An 18,038-nucleotide genomic window follows, 5' to 3' on the forward strand; every position below is an offset into this window, starting at 1 on the left:
ATTTGAGAGTGGCTCCTGGTCACCATAAACTTATTTAAGTTTGGAAGTGGTGATAAGAACAAGGACCCCTCAAGGGAGCTTTCCCAGGCTGTCAGCAAATCCAGTGGCTCTCAAGAAACACTTAGAAGTTTGCTAAGAGCCTGATCCAAGCCTGATCATGCTGGGATCATAATCCTGATCATGTGGGAGAGATGCTCATTTCCCAGGGCTGAGGTGTTTGTTCAGATCACAGTTGGAAAATTTGCCAGGATATGTGAGCCTGTGTGGCTTGGAGCTGTTCACCTTCTCACTTGCCAGGGAGGGCAGGTATAAGTGTCAGAGGGTCTGGAGACTTTCCTGTGCTTCCCAGGGTGCAGCATTGCAGGACCCACAAGCTGGGGTCTTCCTCGCAGGGCTCTGGCTGGCTCCCATCTTTGCCTGTAAGTTCCTTTTCCCTTCTTGGCCTTGGCATGCTTTGGCCTCTCGCTGGGAGAGCAGGGGGTGTGGTGTGGGGCTGTGGTGGACTCTGCTCACATATGATGCTGCCGTGGTTGGTGTGTGCTTTCCACAGTGAACAACACGGAGGAGTGTCTGCACTTGGCAGCCAGTGTGGGGTTTGTGTCAGAAGAAGTTGCTGTACAGGAGTTTGGGGGTTTTAGTGCCCATGAGCTCCTTTGTGCTGTGGGAGGGGACTCCTTTCATCCAGGTCTGCAGTAAGGTAGAAATAAAGAGAGCAGATAAACAGTGAGAGAAACAGTGCCAGAGTGTTTTCCTGGAGTAATGAAACAGGGTGTTCAGCCCACCTGGCCAGGGTCAGATGTGTCAGTCCATCTGTAACAAAATCTCTTCATTGTGCTGGAGCCATTTAGTGCAGGATAGGGAGCAGCTGGAGCTGTGCTGGGCACTCAGTGCCTCATTCCAGCTCAGGCAGAAAAGGTGGGGAATTGTACCTGGGGTAATGCTGGGCTTGGTGGTTTGTGACTGCCTTTGCAGGAGCTGTCAGTAGAGTGGAGGAGCATGGGAATCTGTTTGCAGAGAGGGGCTGCTGCAGGAGGCAGAGCCATTTCCTCTGTGTTGGGCACGGTGAGTTCACAGAATCATGGAGTTGTTTGGATTGGAAGGCAACTTAAAGCTCATCTTGCTCCACCCCTGTCAAAGGCAGGGACACCTTCCACTATCCTAGGTTGCTCCAAGCCCTGTCCAACCTGGCTTTGAACACTGCCAGGGATGGGACAGCCACAGCTCCTCTGAGTTCCCCTTTACCCTCCAGAAACCAAGATTCTTGATGCTTCCACACTCACATCCTGCCATCCCTTGGCTGGTTTTTTTTTCATGTTGAAGTTTTCCAAGTGACTTTTCCCTTGGGGGATTAAAGACAGAAATGTGCTAGGAACCTGTTGCCCAGATAATCCAACACTTAAGCATCTTTTGTAGCACAGGAATTGATGAGTAGCCTGACCCCAGGGTCTGTTCCTTTGCACAAAGGAGCTCAGTTCCCTGAACCTGAGCTGCACCATGGTTGATCCTGTGTTTGAATTCCCTGTTTATTGCTGCATAAATTCAGGGCAACTGCAGGCTTTTGCTTCCCAGGATTGAGGTTGTAAGTGCTATCAGCAGGTAAACAACAAGCTGCCCTGTAAAAGTAGAGAAAGCAGATGAAGTAGAAAGTAGCTTCATTTGTTCATCAGAAAAAAAAGTCTGTGGCCTTCAGGAGCAGTCTGTGGGCCCTGTTCCCCTTTGCAGTGGCTGTAGGGACACAACAGCTTTACTCTCTGAGGTTTCTTAGGATTTTTCAGTGCATGAGAGCAGCACTTGTATAAATTTAACCTTTAGTGTTTGCCAAATAGCAGCTTCTTGTGTACAGTAGGAATGATAAAATTATCCAAATTAAGAGCTGTTACAAGCAGTGACAGCTGTTACAAGCTTGTCAGCTCCATAGACAACAACTTTAGAAGAATAAATAATGATAAAAATATAATCACAGGATCACAGAATATGCTGAGTTGAAAGGGACCCACAAAGATCATCAAGTCCGACTCCCTGCCCAGAACAGAGCCATCCCCAAGAGTCACATCATGTGCCCAGAACATTGTCCAAGTGCTCCTCGAGCTCTGTCAGGTTTGGTGCTGTGACCATTCCTTGTTGCAGTGCCTGACCACCGTCTGTAGGAAGAACCTTTTTCTAATACCTAGCCCCAACCTCCCCAACATGACTTCAGCCCATTCCCTCGGGTCCTGTCACTGTCACCACAGAGGAGAGATCAGTGTCTGCCCCTCCTCTTCCCCTCACAAGGAAGGTATAACTGCAATGAGGTCTCTCTTCAGTTTCCTGCAGGCTGAACAGACCAAGTGCCCTCAGCTGCTCCTCAAATGGCTCCTCCTCAAGTCCTTCACCATCTTTGTTGCTCTCCTTCAGACATTCTCCAACAGCTTTGGATCCTTCTGATCCTTCTGATCTTGTGGTGCCCAATGTGCCCCCAGCACTGGAGGTGAGGCTGCCCCAGGGCAGAGCAGAGTGGGACAATCCAATCCCTCCCTGGGCCTGGTGCCCCCCAGGACAGGGTGGCCCTTTGGGCTGCCAGGACACAGCAGTGACTCAGATCCAACTTGCCTCTGACCAGAACCCCCAGGCCCCCTCCCAAGGCGCTGCTCTCCAGCCTCTCATTGCCAGTCTGTCCCTGCATCCAGGGCTGCCCTGTCCCAGAGTCAGGGTCTGGCATTTTCCCTTATTGAACTGCATGTGGTTGGTGATGAGCCAGCCCTCTGATTTCCTGAGGGCTCTCTGCAGTGTCTCCCTGCCTTTGAGGGAGTCAGCAGCTCCTCCCAGTTTTGCATCATCTGTTAACATGCTCAGTGTCCCTTCCAGTCCTGCATCCAAGACATTTATGAAGCTGTTGAAGAGCACAGGGCTGAGGATGGAGCCCTGCAGAACCTCACTGGTGACTTGTGCCAGCCTGATGTCCCCCCAATCACTGTCACCCTTTGTGCCTGGCCCATGAGCCCATTGCTCACCCATCCCATGATGTGTTTATCCAGTTCTCAGTTTGTCCAGAAGGATCCTGAGAGAGACTATCAAAAACTTTACTGAAATTCAAAAAGATTACATCAACTGGCTTTCCTGGATCAACCACGTGGGTCAACTTGTCATAGAGGATATGCAAGCAGTGTTTTGAGGTGGGTGTGTCCCCTGGCCCTGCCCTGCCTTCCTGCCCCGGGGGTGCTGTGAGCCGGCCGGCTGCACCTGGGGTGGCTCCTGCTCCCTGGAGGCCTGAGGGAGGTGGGGGTGGTGGAGGTCTGCCACTGCAGCATCTGCCCTGAGGGATGGCTTGGGCTCCTGGCCCTGCAAACCTTTCAAGGAGACTCTTGGGAGATCACAATTCATGTGGGGAAATGCTCTGACCCAACCTACAGTGCAGGGAGAGCTCCTCTTCCTTCCTTGCTCCCTCCCTCCCTCTGGGAATATGGGAGCAAGCCCTCTTGTGTGACCAGCACAAATGTCCAAGCTAAGGGCACCCAGTTTGCTGAGCAGAGCCTCTGCCTTTGGGAATACTGGGGTTGTGTTTTGGGGTTGAGTTTCCTGTTGCTGGGCCTTTACCACACAGGTCTGCATGCACAGGGATAATTCTCTGCTGTGTGCATGGGTGAGTATGGGGATACAGGCACCTCATATATAAGGAAATGTCCTCTAGCCAGAGAGCATGGAATCAGAGTAACCCAGGCTGGGAGGGACCTCGAAGTTGCTCCAACACTCCTAATCAAAGCAAGAAACCAACCCGATGATAAAAGCTCTGCTGGAAACAGAGCACTGGAAAATTCAATTTCCATACTGACCCTCCAAAATGCCTCTTTAGTACCAGTGAACTACACTGCTGGTTCAAAAATCACTTGGAAATGGAAACTCCAAATGAAATCATTCCAGATGGGTCAAAACCTCCCACTGGGACAAAGCTGAACTCATTCATTGTGAACTGGTGAGCTGTCTTGTGAGTTCACTCATAAAATAACCCAAGACAAGTCAGTGGAGATGAACTGATTTTATCAGAATTGAAAGTGGTGTTGAAATGATTTACCACAACTGTTTGACAAGTTTCATTGTCCTGGAATTCGCTGATGTAATTTTTTTGGCATTTCTAAAAGCCAATCCGTTCAAAGCTCCCGGCAGCTGCTGCGGCAGGGCTGTGGCACCGCCACTAGAGAGGGACAGAGACCGCGGCAGTGCTGAGCTGAGCCCAGAGAGCAGCGCAGGGCCCTTGAATTCATTCCACGGTTCCGGGAGCTGGAGGGGCCGGGAGTGGGCGGCGGAGCCCCGAGGGCTCTGCCCGAGGCCGTGTCCCCTCCTGGGGCAGCACAGCTGCTGCAGCAGCTGGTTATCCAGCTGCAAGTGGAAAAGGCAATTAGGCAGCGTGAAGTGCTTTCTTCCAGAGCTGGGAGAATCAGCATTTACTTCCCAGACGTGTTAGTGGAAGGTGCTGGACAATTCTGTTGCCCCGGGGAGGGGAATTAATGGAGTGGGGAGGGAGAATCTCAGTCACAGTAATAGCCCAGGGCTGGGAAATGTGGACTCACCGCCAGCTTTGCCTCTGCCCTAGGGCAGGTCTCTGCACTTTTCTTCTCCATCTTCCTGCATAAAGTCGGGCTGATACTTTCAGTGTCATGGTAAAAATTTGGAATCATCAGAGGAACGGGGCAGGGAGGTGAGGGGGAACAGGGCGGGGGGACGGGGCTGGAGGAGGATGTTAAAATCTCACCCAGAATCACTGACGCCCAGAAATCCGTTGTCATTTTGTGTCCCACCCTTAAGGCATCCCAGAGATACTTGCTCTCAGAAATCGCTTTTCCTTCTCCTGGAAACAGCTCCGTCCTGGAACAAAGAAATCTCCTCCAGCAGCTGCTGAAATAGTTGTGAGGGGGCAGGAAACTCTCAAAAACCCGTTCAAAGCCAGGAACCAAACAAACCCCAAAGGATGTACACCCACGGGCTGGGGCAGGGCAGGACCAGGTCCTAGATAGAGCCCAAACCCACTTGGCCATCAGCTCGGCCATCCTTCTCCCCCTCCTCTAGCTCACGGAATGCAGATTTTTAACCCTAATTTACTTTGTGAAGGGAGAAAAGCCAGGAGATTTAGCACAGAAACAATGTTGTTTCTTTCTGCACAGAACATCAGCTCAAGGCTGAACTGCAGGACAGCCTGTGTCTCTGCCCTTCTAAGGAGATGAAGTTGCAGCTGGAGGACCCTTGTCCCTTCTCTCCAGTTGCTGGCCCTGCCTGGGCCACCCTGCCACGGTGGCATGTCCTGGTGTGGTGGTGACACAGCAGCAGGGATGTGGCTGTTGGTGTGTCCACCCAGAGCCCCCTCACCCCCTCCTCCCCCAGCTGTCTGCAATCAAACCGGGAATGTCAAATCCAGAACTGCTTTGTGCCCTGGGAATTTTTCATTGAGTTAAAGCTGGAATAGGGAAAGTAAAGGCAAAGCAGGATTTTGTTCTGCACCCCCAGAGCTGGGGTCATTGTCCACCTCCCCCTTCTAACCCTCTGGTACCAGCCTTCCTTTATCCCAGACCCCAGAACTGGGGCATTCCCTTCCCCTTCCCTTCCCCTATCCCCACCCCACAGTGGCAGATGCCACACCTGTGGGGAGCCCATTCAGAGCACACCTGTGGAGATGCCTGGGGCATGTATCTCCAGGAGAGCCCCTAACACTGGCTCCAGCATCTGAGAAGCCCATTCAGGGCACAGTCCCTGGCAAATCCCGAGGGAAATGCTGAATGAGTTAATGCTAAATCACATTCCCTTATCTTTGGTGTGAGTGTGGCTCTGAGAAAAGTGTTGCCATCAATATTAATGTTCAAATACAGTTTTTCTCAGAGATAACATGTGCTCACTTCCAACAGCTGGGGCTTTCACAGGGTCAGGGACAGCAGTCACAACTTGCACCCACAATAACCTCCCTTTCCTCATGGTCTGAAACTGGCATGGAGGAACAAAACCTACCACTGAGGTCTGAGCTGGTGAAAGAATGAGCCCCAAACTCCCAGCTGGGACCCTGACACACAGAACGGCCTTTTGGTGCCCAGTGGCTGCTGGATGCCTAAAGCTGGGTGCTCTATGCTGCTGCTGCAGGAAACTCAGGTGCAGCTCCAGTTTAATTTTCCATCTTGTTTCCTTGCAGATGGACTTTTCTGTGTGCCCACAAAATTCAGCACTGCTCTGGTTAAAAACCCACGTGGGGAGATGGTTCAGACCCCGGAGAACTGGGAAATGAAGGAAAAATGCTATTGTGTCTCTCAGGTGGAGTACTATGAAATTGTCCAGCGCTCTGCAGGACACAGGGAGGAACGGCTCAAAGTGACTTTGGTTCCTCTCTGGTGGGCTCAGCTGGGCCCTCATGCGGGGTTTGAGCTGCTAGGTATATGCTCTAACATCGGCAGTTTCACACTAGCATCAAACTAGAGTGGTAAAAACTTCACATTTGTATTCTCTTGTGCTATAGAATGTATTTTGCTGCCACTAATTCGTGCATGTATCAGGGCCATAAAGGGACAAATGGCTCTTTCCTTGGAGGGAGGATTTCTTTTAAAAAGTAATTAAGGAACAATGATATTTAATTTTAAAAATATTTAGTTGTTAGGTATGTCTTCAGTTTAACAGAGACTCGACTGCCTAGTTGAGTACACCTTTGTGCACAGGGGTTTCTGACTCAAAAACCACTGCTATGTCCCCAAAATACTTCTTGCCAGCTGTGCCTTGCTGCTGCCCTTCTTTGGGGATGAATGCAGAGCCTGAGGGTGGAGGGGGAGTGGAGGGTCCTGAGGTGTCCCTGCTGAGGTGCTGCAAGGGATTTTTGTGCCTTTGTTTTGCAAATCTATGGAGGAAATCGATGTGGGACGGTGCTTGGGCAGCTGCTCCTCAGGGGATCCCTGCTTGCTTAGGTAAGCACAGCTGCCGGGCTCCATCCGCTCTCCTCCCACACATCCGCACCCTGGGCCAGGTGGGAGCTGCCCCCGGTCCTCTCACCCAACGCATCTGCGGCTCCCGAGTGGGGGAACACGGAGCAGGGTTTGGGGAGCACCCCCAGCTCACCCACCACGCTGTGCTGTGCCGGGGAGAGACCTGGACCTGCCGCGATGGGGCTGAATTGGGCAGGCGGCTGCAGAGCCTGTGGTGTCCCAGGACAGCAGACACAGATCCTGACAGTGGCTTCTGCAGCCTGGAATGTGCCACTCGTGTCCCTCACCTGCTGACAGAGCTGTGGGGCAGGAAGAGCAGGGGGTTGCTGGGGCAGGGTGGGTCCTGGCAGGTGTTTCAGGCTGAAGGGGCAGAACTATATGTTGATTTTAGACATAAAAATATGTATCCCCAGCACAGGAAGGATATGGACAAGTTGGAGGCCATGGAGATGCTGCCAGGGCTGGAGCCCCTATGCTCTGGAGCCAGGTTGGGAGTACTGGGGGTCCTTCTCACCTGGACAAGAGAAGGTTCCAGAGAGAGCTCAGAACCCCTTGCAGGGCCTGAAGGGGCTCCAGGAGAGCTGGAGGACAAGGCCTGGAGGGACAGGATCCAGGGAGTGCCTTCCACTGCCAGAGGGCAGGGCTGGATGGGATATTGGGGATGAGGAATTGTTCCCTGGGAGGGTGGGCAGGCCCTGTCACAGGGTGCCGAGAGCAGCTGGGGCTGCCCCTGGATCCCTGGCAGTGCCCAAGGCCAGGCTGGACAGGGCTTGGGAGCAGCCTGCGATGGTGGAAGGTGTCCCTGCCATGGCAGGAGCTGGGATGAGATGGGCTTTAAGGGCTTTGAGGTCCTTTCCAACCCAAACCTTTCTGGGATCCTTTGCATGCAAAGGGAAGCAAATCAAACCATGCAGGAAGAAAGAGCTGCTCTGCTCAGACAGGGGGAGATGACAGTGGAGTTACTCCAGGAGTAAGGAATAGATGCTGTAGGAAAAAAGCTGCCTCCCTTCTCCCCTACCCTACTCCAGAGCATCTGCCCTTCTCCTGCGTGTGAACAGAAAGTCCAGGATGTGGGGGGCCGGTGGTGTACTGGGGATGCATTGGGGCTGTACTGGGGCTGTACTGGTTTTTCTCTAACTGCAGGGAGTTACAAGACGGAGAGGAATGCCTGGTTTGGGCACAAGCAGCCCCGAGAGGCTGTGCCCCTCACGGCTCTGACAGGCTCAGGTTCCGGAGCCGCCGGGACCAAGTCCGCACCGTCGCTGCCATCCGGGAGTGCCGGGGAGAGCGGGGCTGGAAGCTGCGGGTGGGGCTCCTGGAGACCCCGCCAGACTGTCTGTAGGATATGTAAATGAGAGAAGGCAATTTTTTTTAAAATAAAAGCTACTTTAACCAGCGGGTATAAATGAACCCTCTACAAAATGTTTTCCAACTTGTAAAATAAACATCGTGGGCAATTTGCAGGTCCTTGGGGCTCTGCTGTGCAGCTCCACGGCCCCTGGCCCCTCCGCATCCAGCATCCCAGGAGGATGCCGCTGTCTGGCACGGGCTGGGGGTGCACGAGTTGGCCGCTCCTGGTTGCAAACTGTGGAGCCGGAGACAGGAGAGGGAACCAGGAGCTGAGCATGTCGGGGCAGAGCTGTCTCCTTCGCAGGTAGCCCCAGATATCCTATGGTACATGCTGCTGGTGAGCTGGGAAGAGGAGGGAAAGGATCTCGGGGATATAGATAGTTTCCTCTCACCATTAACTCCAGCCAGTCGGTGCCGCCGTACCTGTTCTGCATAATTAACAGCCCTCTGGGTTGGAATAAACTGTGGGCACCGCTGGACATTAGCCTTCACCTTGTCTCCCATCAGGTGGTCCTAGCAGGGCTTCAGTCGGTTAATGAATTAGTTAATTAATGCTAATATTTTCCGTTCATTCCCGTGGCAGCTGTTCAGTGTGTCATGTCCACCTGCACCAGCTTAGTTTCTCTGTGTGACTGGGGAGTAAGACCTAAAGAATTCGCTTTTATCCCACTACCCGGATATTTAGTAAAGTTCAAATATTCAGGAATTAGCAGCAAATGCCTTTTTTTTTAATTCCCCGGAAGCCAATAGCCTTTAAAAAAAAAAAAAAAAAAAAAAAAAAAAAAAGCAGCTGGCTTAGGGTGCTGCTGCTGCGGTGTGACCCCACAGCCGGAGCCGCAGCACCGCTGGGTCCTCGGCTGGAACCTGCTCTGCCCCGTGGCCTCGGTTCCCTGGCAGGACATGCAGCCTGGGCTGCCCCACCGAGAGAGGGGACCCGGGCACCCCACCCTGCACACTGACAGGGACATGGTGTGGGGACACCAAAGTGACACTGAGCCCCCGCCACGATCGTCGCTCTCAGCCCGGCTGTGAGAAGGGCAGATCAGCCCGGGCAGGGGATGCTCATCTTGATGGGCTGCATTCCTCCACACAAAGGTCCTCCGATTTGTCCCATTAGTGCCATCATTAAAATCCAGTTAGTCTCCTACGGAGAGCAAATGCAGCCCCGCCAAGGCCCTGGCAAGGGGCTGGTGGCCCCAGACCCCCGTTTCCCCTGCCAGCCCTGGGAGTGCCTGGTGAGCCGTCCCGCCTCCCGCTTGTGTACTGGGGCTAATTGATGCAGGGGGCCCGGGAGCCGGGCTTCTCACCTTGTTAGCATGGCAATTAGCTCTCTTTACCCTCCTGATTGCTCCTGTGCATATTTCACTCTAGTCCAGCTTTCCAGTGAGTTATAAATCCAGCGCTGGGGAAGCCGGGGGAGTTGTGCAGGGACAGCGAGGGCAGAGCCATGCTGCGGACTGTCCTGCTGCTGCTGGCCCTGGCCAAGACGGCGTGCCCGAACCCAGCCAGCGTGGCGAGCCGGCGGGCTGAGGCGCTGAAAAAACTCCTGGAAGTCTTTGGCATGGAAGACCCGCCGGCACCCCCAACTCACTTCAAGCAGCCGCCCCAGTACATGGTGGATCTATTCAACACTGTCGCCAATGCGGATGGTGTCACCAAGAACCCTGACATCCTCGAGGGCAACACGGTCCGCAGCTTCCTGGAAAAAAGTAAGGGCGGGGGTCGTCCCCGTGGTGCTGGGATGCGTCTGTGGGGAGGGGCTGAACGTAGCCGGTGCCGGTGCCGCCCCTGGTTTTGCTCTTCTCAGCGCATCATTCTCTCCAGCTCACAGCGAGGACATGCGGTTCCTGTTCGTCCTCTCCAGCGTGGCCAAGAACGAGAAGATCCTGACGGCAGAGCTGCACCTCTTCCGCCTCTGGCCGAGGGTCACAGATGGGCCCAAAAGGCACCACTTCTGCCAGGTGAGGAGACAGATGGGGACTGGGATGGGAATGAGATGGGGATGGGGAAGGGGATGGAGCTGTCCCCCAGCCTGTGCCCAGGGGTGCCACTGGCACACTGAGGTCATTTGCCTGCAGTGGGAACACAGCCTGGCTCTAGGATCACATGACCAAATGTTTCACAGAGAATCATGATGATTTAACTGTGGCAGGTTCTTAAATATCCTTCTGGTTTGTGCAAATATCAGCAAAGGCACACCAAGGTTGTTACAAATCCATGATGACAACTCCCCATCTCCCCCCACACCTCTGTCCAGGGTCAACCCCTCGGACAGAATACACCGGGGTGACCACTTTTTGCCTTCCCCAGGTCAGTGTGTACCAGGTGCTGGAGAAAGACAAGCCAGACACCCCTGGAGGGAAGAAGCTGCTGGCAGCACGGCTTGTCTCACTGCAAACCTCGGGCTGGGAGGTCTTTGCCATCACACCAGCTGTGAGTCACTTTTCCTCTGTTTTCACCTTTCAGGCTCGAGTGTACTTTCCTGTCTGCAGTCTCTGCAGTGACATGGGGGGAATCCATCCTCTGGGAGGGGGAGGAAATAGTCCTGCCAAGAGCCCCGGGGCTTCATCTCCTTCCCTGAACTTGTCTCCACTGCTCCTCAGGGTGTGCTGGTGCTGGCTCCTGCCACAGTGTCCCCTGTGCTGCAGCCACAGAGCAACCCCTTCCCATGGCACAGAGAGTGTGGCCTCAAGGGGTACCAGATCACGATGTCCTGCTGCTGGCCTGGGATCCGCCTGTGTGGACAGTGGTGCAGTGCCTGTCCCGGTCCATGGTGACACTGGTTTGGTTCCCCAGGTTCGCGACTGGACCGAAGATGAAAACAGCAACCAGGGTTTGCTGGTGACAGTCCAGGGCCTGTCTGGGAGCCCACTCGACCCCCCACCACTGCAGTTTGCATCTGGCCGGGGCCACCACGAGAGCAAGAAGCCCATGTTGGTCCTTTTCACAGACGATGGGCGCCGCGGAGCGTCACTGCCCACAGCTGGTTTCCCAGGTGGGTCCCACACACCTGGCACAACTCCCTTGGTGCCAACATCCCTTTCTCAGGAGCTGCTCCCCACATGTGGGCTCCTCAAATCCAAACCTCCTTCCCTGGCTGGTGGGAGAGGATCTCTCCTTTCTGGTGTAGCCTTCTCAGGGGTGTTGCCTGCTTGCAGATGTGAAGCTGGATTTGAGTTTGGCCGTGAGACTGAGGCTGTCACCTCCTGATGGCTCTGTCTGGGTGGGTGACAGGCTGTGACCAGAGGGTTGCAGAAAAAACCTGTGGGGAGCGGTTACTGGGGGGGCTGCAGTATCTTCTCCCTCCACCCAGGCTCATGCAGTGGCCAATGATATTGGATGCTCCTTTCTGACAGATTTAAAGCCTCAGGCTCCCGATCTCCCTGCCAAGATGCCGGTGCCCAAGCTGGGCAGGTTACGCAGCACACGCTCGCTGGACCGGCTCCGGCCCTGCCAGAGGCATCCCTTGTCCGTGGACTTTGAGGAGATTGGCTGGTCTGGCTGGATCATCTCACCACGGGGGTACAACGCCTTCCACTGCAAAGGCTCTTGCCCCTTCCCTCTGGGCGAGAACATGCGGCCTACGAACCACGCCACAGTGCAGTCCATCATCAACGCCCTGAAGCTGAGCGAGGGTGTCAGCAGCCCCTGCTGTGTGCCCGACAAGCTCTTCTCCATCAACCTCCTCTACTTCGATGATGATGAGAATGTGGTCCTCAAGCAATACGACGACATGGTGGCCGGGAGCTGCGGCTGCCACTGAGGAGGGAGGAGCAGGGGCTGGAAACACCTGCAGGGGCTGCAGTGGGGCTGGACCTACTCCCTCCAGAGCATCAGTGGAGTCTCTGTCCCACAAACCTTCTAAAAGAGACGGGGACGAGAAAACCAAGGGGGTGTTGGGTCTGCCCAGGATGGTGTCACCCCCTGACAGGGCCAGCCAAGGAAGGCTCAGGGCCAAGCTCTGATTAAGCCAACCCAGCGGAGCCCATGTGAACCAGCAGCCCCAGGGCAGCAGCTCCATTTTGGGGTGTCCTGTGCAGGGGCATGGGGGTCTCTGCCCCTGCAGAGGCTCCTGCAGACTGTACTATATGTATATAGCAAGAGCACTAATATATGACAGAAACTGCCTGTACAACGTCCTGTAAATGTCTGTACATTCCTGCATTGCTGAGACTTGTAAAATTAATTCAGAGCAACTATTTAAAAGTGCTGTTCTCCAAAGGCTGCCTGTGAACTCTGAACTGCTGCCCGGAACAGGGCAAGCAGACATCTCACAGACATTCTCACAAGGAAGGGGATGAACATGGAGTGATGAAGATCCAGGGTCAGAGCAGTCTCCAGGGGCAAGGGGACGGGGTGGGTGTGCCCTATTTCTTGAAAGCTGAATGATCTCAGGACCCATCAGCCTGCAACTGGGGGTGCAGGGAGATGAGCAGGCAATAGGGGTGCTTGGGAGAATATGGTGACAGGGTCTGGGGTGGCATAGGGGTGTCTATAGAAGTGCCTGGAGATGATGCTGCTGGGGCGGGTGAGTGGTGGCTGTTGAGGTTTAACCCCAGATGGCAACTAAGCACCATGCAGCCATTGGCCTCCCCCTCCACCCTGGTGGGATGGGGTGGAGAATCAAAAGAAAAGGAAAAAATGTGTGGGCTGGTATATGGAAAGTTCAATAATGAAAATAAAATAAAATATGGTAATATTTAATAATATTTGTAATGAAAAGGGGGACACCAAAAGGACGGAGTCATAAACTCCAAGAAAGACAAATGATGCCCACTACCCAGTTGCTCAGCAGCCACTGATCTGTGCCCAGATGTCTCCTAGCAGCAATTGGCTGCTGAGAGATCAAGAATATTCTCACCCTGAATCTAAAATACAGCATTGTACCAGACACTGGGAAGAAAATGAACTCTATTGCAGCTGAAACCAGGACAGTGGGACAGGAGAGCTCTGGGGGAAGATGGTCAGAAGAAACTGCTGTGCCCAGAGAGATGGTTTCTCATGGAAGAGAAATGGGGTGGAAACCAGAGCTGCCCAAGGCTGTGGGGTCAGGTCAGCGCTGGGGAGGTGTACAGAGGGTGGGTGTCAATGTGGGTTACCAGGGAGTGGGTATAGGTGTTAGTGGTCAGCGCAGGGGTCCCCTCACACCTGGTGGCACAGCCCCCTTGTCCCCTGTAGTCCAGCTCTCAGTAGGAGTATGCCTGTCCCTGCCAGAGCACTCAGCTCCTCCAAGTCTCTTTCCAAGTTTCCAACATCAGCAGCTTAGCCACAGTCCCAGGCTGACACCAGGAGTCCCCTGCATCTCCAGCTCACTAGTGAGTGAATTGTACCCTGGCCTGGCTGGCACCAGTTTCTTCCCCCTGCTCATCTGGAAGCAGCACCAGCAGCTCTTGGCCCTTCCCCATACCAACCCTCCCTGCAACCCGAGGTCGCTCTCTCCATCTCACACAAGGGAAAGGTATATTCCTTCAGGAGGCCCTTTCACTGGACATGGTCCCCCACTGGAGGGCAAATCCTTGCCCTGTGCCCCCCAGACATGTTCCCCACTGCCTCTCATGATGTGAATACAGGGCAGAGTCAACTGGTGTGTCCTGATCATACGCACATCCAGCTCCAGTTCCAATGCACCCAGGCACCTCATTCCAAAACTAATGTATGGACAGGCTCATCTGCATCCCTGAGAGCCCTGTCCTTGCACTGATGGACTTGTGAGTCCTGGGGAGATGTCCCCTCCTCACCCCAAATGATGAGCAGTTTACTGAATCACATACTGGACAAGAATCCATGACAATGAAAGTTTGGGCCTGGTTTACTAAATCCTGTTTCTGAGGGTGCTGGCTACACCTGTATGCCCATAGTGCCTCTGGGTCCCATCACAGCAGCACCCCAAGTCAGGACCCAAACTCCAGGGCAGTGGGAAGAAGAGCAGATTTGGCTTGAAGGATGCATGGCTGTAAGCCTTTCCTCTGGGCCTTCACCCAAATCCCCACACTGGACTAGGCCTGGGCTGCTTGGCTGAGAGAGAGTCACAGGGCCCTGGGCAGGGGGAGCCTGTGTGTGTCCCACTCAGTGAGGAGCAGAGCAGCACCTACACGAGTCACACTGGGCTACCTGGCTCACACAGGTGACAGTTGAGTCCCATCCTCACTCCCTGTGATGTCAGGGTGCCCCTTGCCTCAGCCCAGGGCAGACAAACATCCTGCCCTGGCCAAACAACCCTGACTGACTGCTCTGTGGGACACCATTTTCCAGCAGCAGCAGTGAGAGAGGTCCCAGCTGGGAGCAGCCCCTGTGCAGCAACAGAGCCCCAGTACTGTTGTGACTCTGCCCATAGCTCGGAGCCTCCCTGTGTGACAGGACCTACAGGGAGGATGGCCAGGACAGGGGATGTCTGGGGGGTGGGGAGCCTGTGGTCAGCGGTAATAGCGGGGGTCAGCTCTCCAGCACTCTGAGAACTTCCGCAGGACTCGCTCCTTCAGTCGGATCCTCCTGGAAAGCTGAAGTGACTGGCTCATCTCATGGGCCTTCAGCTTGGCATAGTAGTCAGAAAATTTGTTGTAGAGGATGGAGATGGGCATTCCATTGAGGATGATGCCGAAGGAGATGCAGACAAATGCCACCATCCTGCCGAGTATTGTATCAGGCACAGTGTCTCCGTAGCCCACAGTGGAGAGGCTGACCTGTGAAGGGACAGAAAAGGATAAAATCCCACGGGTGGAACAAGCCCAGCAGACCCCACCTGCTAGTGCTGGAACTCACTGCCTCCCGCCCCTCTGTGGAGCTGCCTGTCCCCTGTGACCAGTGCCAGACCCTGACCCTGATGGCAGCCAGCTGAGCCGAACCCTCTCCAGAACCTGCATGGCCAGGGCTCCACTGTCCAGGCCTGGAGAGATGAAGGAAAGGGCTGTCTGAGCCCAAGAAACACAGATTAGATAGAGGCCACACCCTGCTCCCTCACTGCTTTTGTGTGTGTCTCTTCAAAGGCAGCTGGACACCCCTGAGCTGAGCCTTCCCCAGCAGTCAGCATCTGCAGGAGCTTCCTTCCCCCTCAGAGCCATGACTCCAGAGCTTCCTGGCTGTGAGCTGCCTGGCCCCAGACAAACAAAGCTTCCTGGAGCCTCCCTCCAGGGGAAACAGAAGCATTGCCTGGGAATGAACCATGTTTAGTAAATGGGGAGCAGGGCTAGGGTGAGATCGGAGGCCAGAGAGTGGTGAGCTTGGCAGGGACCTGTGCTCCCAGGGAAAGGCTCAGCCTGGGATGTTGAAATGCTTGAACCTGCTGATGTTGCTGAGTGATTTTGCCCTTCCTCCAGGAGGGATGAATTTGAAGCAAATAGCCTTCAGTGGCTAAAGGAGATTATAAGAGCAGAAGTGATCTGTGGGATCATTTAATCTGTAAATCAAAATGTCCTCATAGCCTGTGACTCTCAAGGGCTTTAGCTGATCCCCATCTTGGAGGTAATGCCAGGTTTATTACAGTGCTCAGCCCTGCGGAGCTGCCAGCTCCTGCCACAAGCATGGCGGTGAATGGGCAGCACATCCCAGTCTGTGTCCACTCTCATGACATGGGCTGAGGCACAGTGTGACTGTGGGTGCCACATGCAGCCATAGGCACAGTGTGGCTATAGACTCCCCATCTCAGACCCACAAGCTCTTGTGCCCATCGAGCTCAGCAGGGCTGCAATGCTGCCCAGGCCCTTAGGCTGTCCAGGGTGGCTGTCCCCATACCCACAGGCTGCATCCACTCAACACTTGGGTCCCATGACAGATAAAGCTGAGTCACATCCCGCTTGTTCAACTCAAGTCTGGAGGTTCCCAAGCCACCACCTCTGTCCCACCATCCCACCCCAGCACCAGCTTTTGAGCCTCTGGGCTCAGTCCAAACCTCTGACTCCTTCTCTCAGAGCACACAGGGCACTTCCACCATTACTGAGCTGGTGGGAAGGCTGCGCCCTTCCTGCCTCCTGCCCAGCAGCAGTGCTGAATCCCCTGAGCATGAGGGCAGCCCCTACCCACAGAGCCTCCCCCACCCTCCTCTGCAAGAAGCTGCTGACACCTTACCGCTGCCCACCACCACGCGCAGGGGATACTGGTGAAGTCAGTGCCAGGGACATCATGTTCCACTGAGTGTATGAGAGCAGAGAAGGTGAAGACCCCCATGGCAATGAAGAGGAGGAGGCAGCAAACCTGCTGGTAGCACTGGCGCATGGTGAAGCTGAAGGCCCGGAGGCCAGTGGAGTGACGTGCTAGCTTGAGGATGCGGAAGATCCTCATGAGCTTGATGAGCTTGAGGACTTTGCCCAGCTTGCTCATATTCTCCACCTTGTGCAGCTCCTCATGGTATTGCATGTCTCCATCATCCAGATTTTCAAAGAGGATCTGGATGTAGAAGGGCAGGATGGCCACCAGGTCTATAGCATTAAACGCTGCCCGCAGAAAGTTCTTGAAGCTGGAGGAGGATATGAGCCGCATGAGGTATTCAGAGGTGAAGAAGATGGCACAAATCATCTCCATCTGCTCCATCCATATTTTCCCTGTCTTGTTTTTCATTTCCTCCACTGTGCTCAGTGTCATGCCCACAATGGAGATAAGCACAAAGAAGCTCGACATGACAGCGATGATCTTGGCTGGGACAGAAGAGTACGGGTTCTCAATGAGGTTCCAGACCATCTTCCGAAACCCACCCAGAAACTTGCCATCAAACTGCGTCCCTGACTCCAGGGGCTCTAGTTCTGCCTCCAGTTCCTTCTCTATTTTCAGGTACTCACTGAGTTCATCTCGCTTTTCCTCTAACAGGATCCGGCAGCAGCGTTGGGAGTATTTCAAATGGATTCCCCAGTACTCAATTTCCTCCACGAAGTTACTGGGGCACATCTCATCCATCACCCACAGGACTCCACTGCGGTAGAAGTGGAAGATGTAGTGGAAAATTGAAGGATCTCTATCAAAGAAGTACTCATTCTTTTGCACCAGGTAGTCATCACAGAGCTGCAGCTTCTTCACAGGGTCGGTATAGAGCGCCAGCTTTCCAAGCCGGGTGATGGGATACTGGGCGAGTACCTTGTAAGCTATGTGGAACAATTTGCCACCCACATTAATGTTGAGCAGATACTTGTTCCTTTGGATGGGAGTCTGGCTCTTCTCCTGGTTACCATCTGCCACATTCTGCATGGAGTTCCATTGCCTTACCAGGCTATCCTGTGCAAATGGAATGTAGGATTCCTCTTCCTCCGGGGTCCGGCAGCGGCCCCGGTGATCCCCGATCTTCAGGCTGGCCGAGAGACTCGCGCGCCTGCCCTGCTGCTGCCTCATGGTGCCCAGCCTCCCAAAGTGGTGACTCCTGTTACCAGCCACAGGACAGCAGCTCTGGCTTCATGGGAACGCTCCCACTGGCCACATGATGACTGGGACAAGTGCTGCAAGCTTGGGGCAGTGGAGTGGCTGCCCGAGGGACACAGCTGTGTCCCAGTGTCACGTGGCACCTGCCAAGGTCCCAAAGCTGATTGCTGATAAGATTGGGGTTTGCATGGTAGCAGTCGGAGGCGGCCAAGTGCCCGCTCCTTAAGACGCTAATGAGATTGAGGCACTAGTCCTTTATGTAAGAACTATTTCTAGCTTTGCACTTCTCTTTTCCCTTATTTTGTTCTTATTAGCTGTTTGCATTTGCTGGATGCTGTTTCCTGGAAGGACATTCATGACAGCAAACTGGATACAGCACAAACTTGCCTCAATTTACCCTCTGTTGATGGGACAGGAAGGTGC

General features: G+C 54.2%; 3 protein-coding genes across 3 annotated transcripts; 2 read left to right on the forward strand and 1 right to left on the reverse strand.

Moving 5' to 3' along the window:
• The first annotated feature begins 643 nt into the window (after positions 1-643).
• Positions 644-8,268, forward strand: LOC103821976 (DNA polymerase epsilon 4, accessory subunit). Its single transcript, XM_050985946.1, has 5 exons — positions 644-692; positions 3,206-3,390; positions 5,995-6,324; positions 6,850-6,908; positions 8,070-8,268. Exons 1-5 carry the CDS (start codon positions 644-646, stop codon positions 8,266-8,268), a joined length of 822 nt encoding a protein of 273 aa, XP_050841903.1.
• A 1,429-nt stretch (positions 8,269-9,697) lies between these two features.
• Positions 9,698-12,039, forward strand: LOC103821883 (bone morphogenetic protein 2-like). The gene is made up of 5 exons (XM_009096820.3): positions 9,698-9,985; positions 10,101-10,237; positions 10,587-10,709; positions 11,073-11,271; positions 11,633-12,039. Exons 1-5 carry the CDS (start codon positions 9,724-9,726, stop codon positions 12,037-12,039), a joined length of 1,128 nt encoding a protein of 375 aa, XP_009095068.1. The 5' UTR covers positions 9,698-9,723.
• Positions 12,040-14,689: 2,650 nt separating this feature from the next.
• On the reverse strand, positions 14,690-17,588 carry LOC103821882 (potassium voltage-gated channel subfamily V member 2-like). Its single transcript, XM_009096819.4, has 2 exons — positions 16,338-17,588; positions 14,690-14,956 (listed from the first exon to the last, which is right to left on the reverse strand). Exons 1-2 carry the CDS (start codon positions 17,586-17,588, stop codon positions 14,690-14,692), a joined length of 1,518 nt encoding a protein of 505 aa, XP_009095067.1.
• Positions 17,589-18,038: the final 450 nt, after the last annotated feature.

This window comes from Serinus canaria, chromosome 28 (assembly GCF_022539315.1).
Source record: "Serinus canaria isolate serCan28SL12 chromosome 28, serCan2020, whole genome shotgun sequence".
NCBI classification, from domain to species: Eukaryota; Metazoa; Chordata; class Aves; order Passeriformes; family Fringillidae; genus Serinus; species Serinus canaria.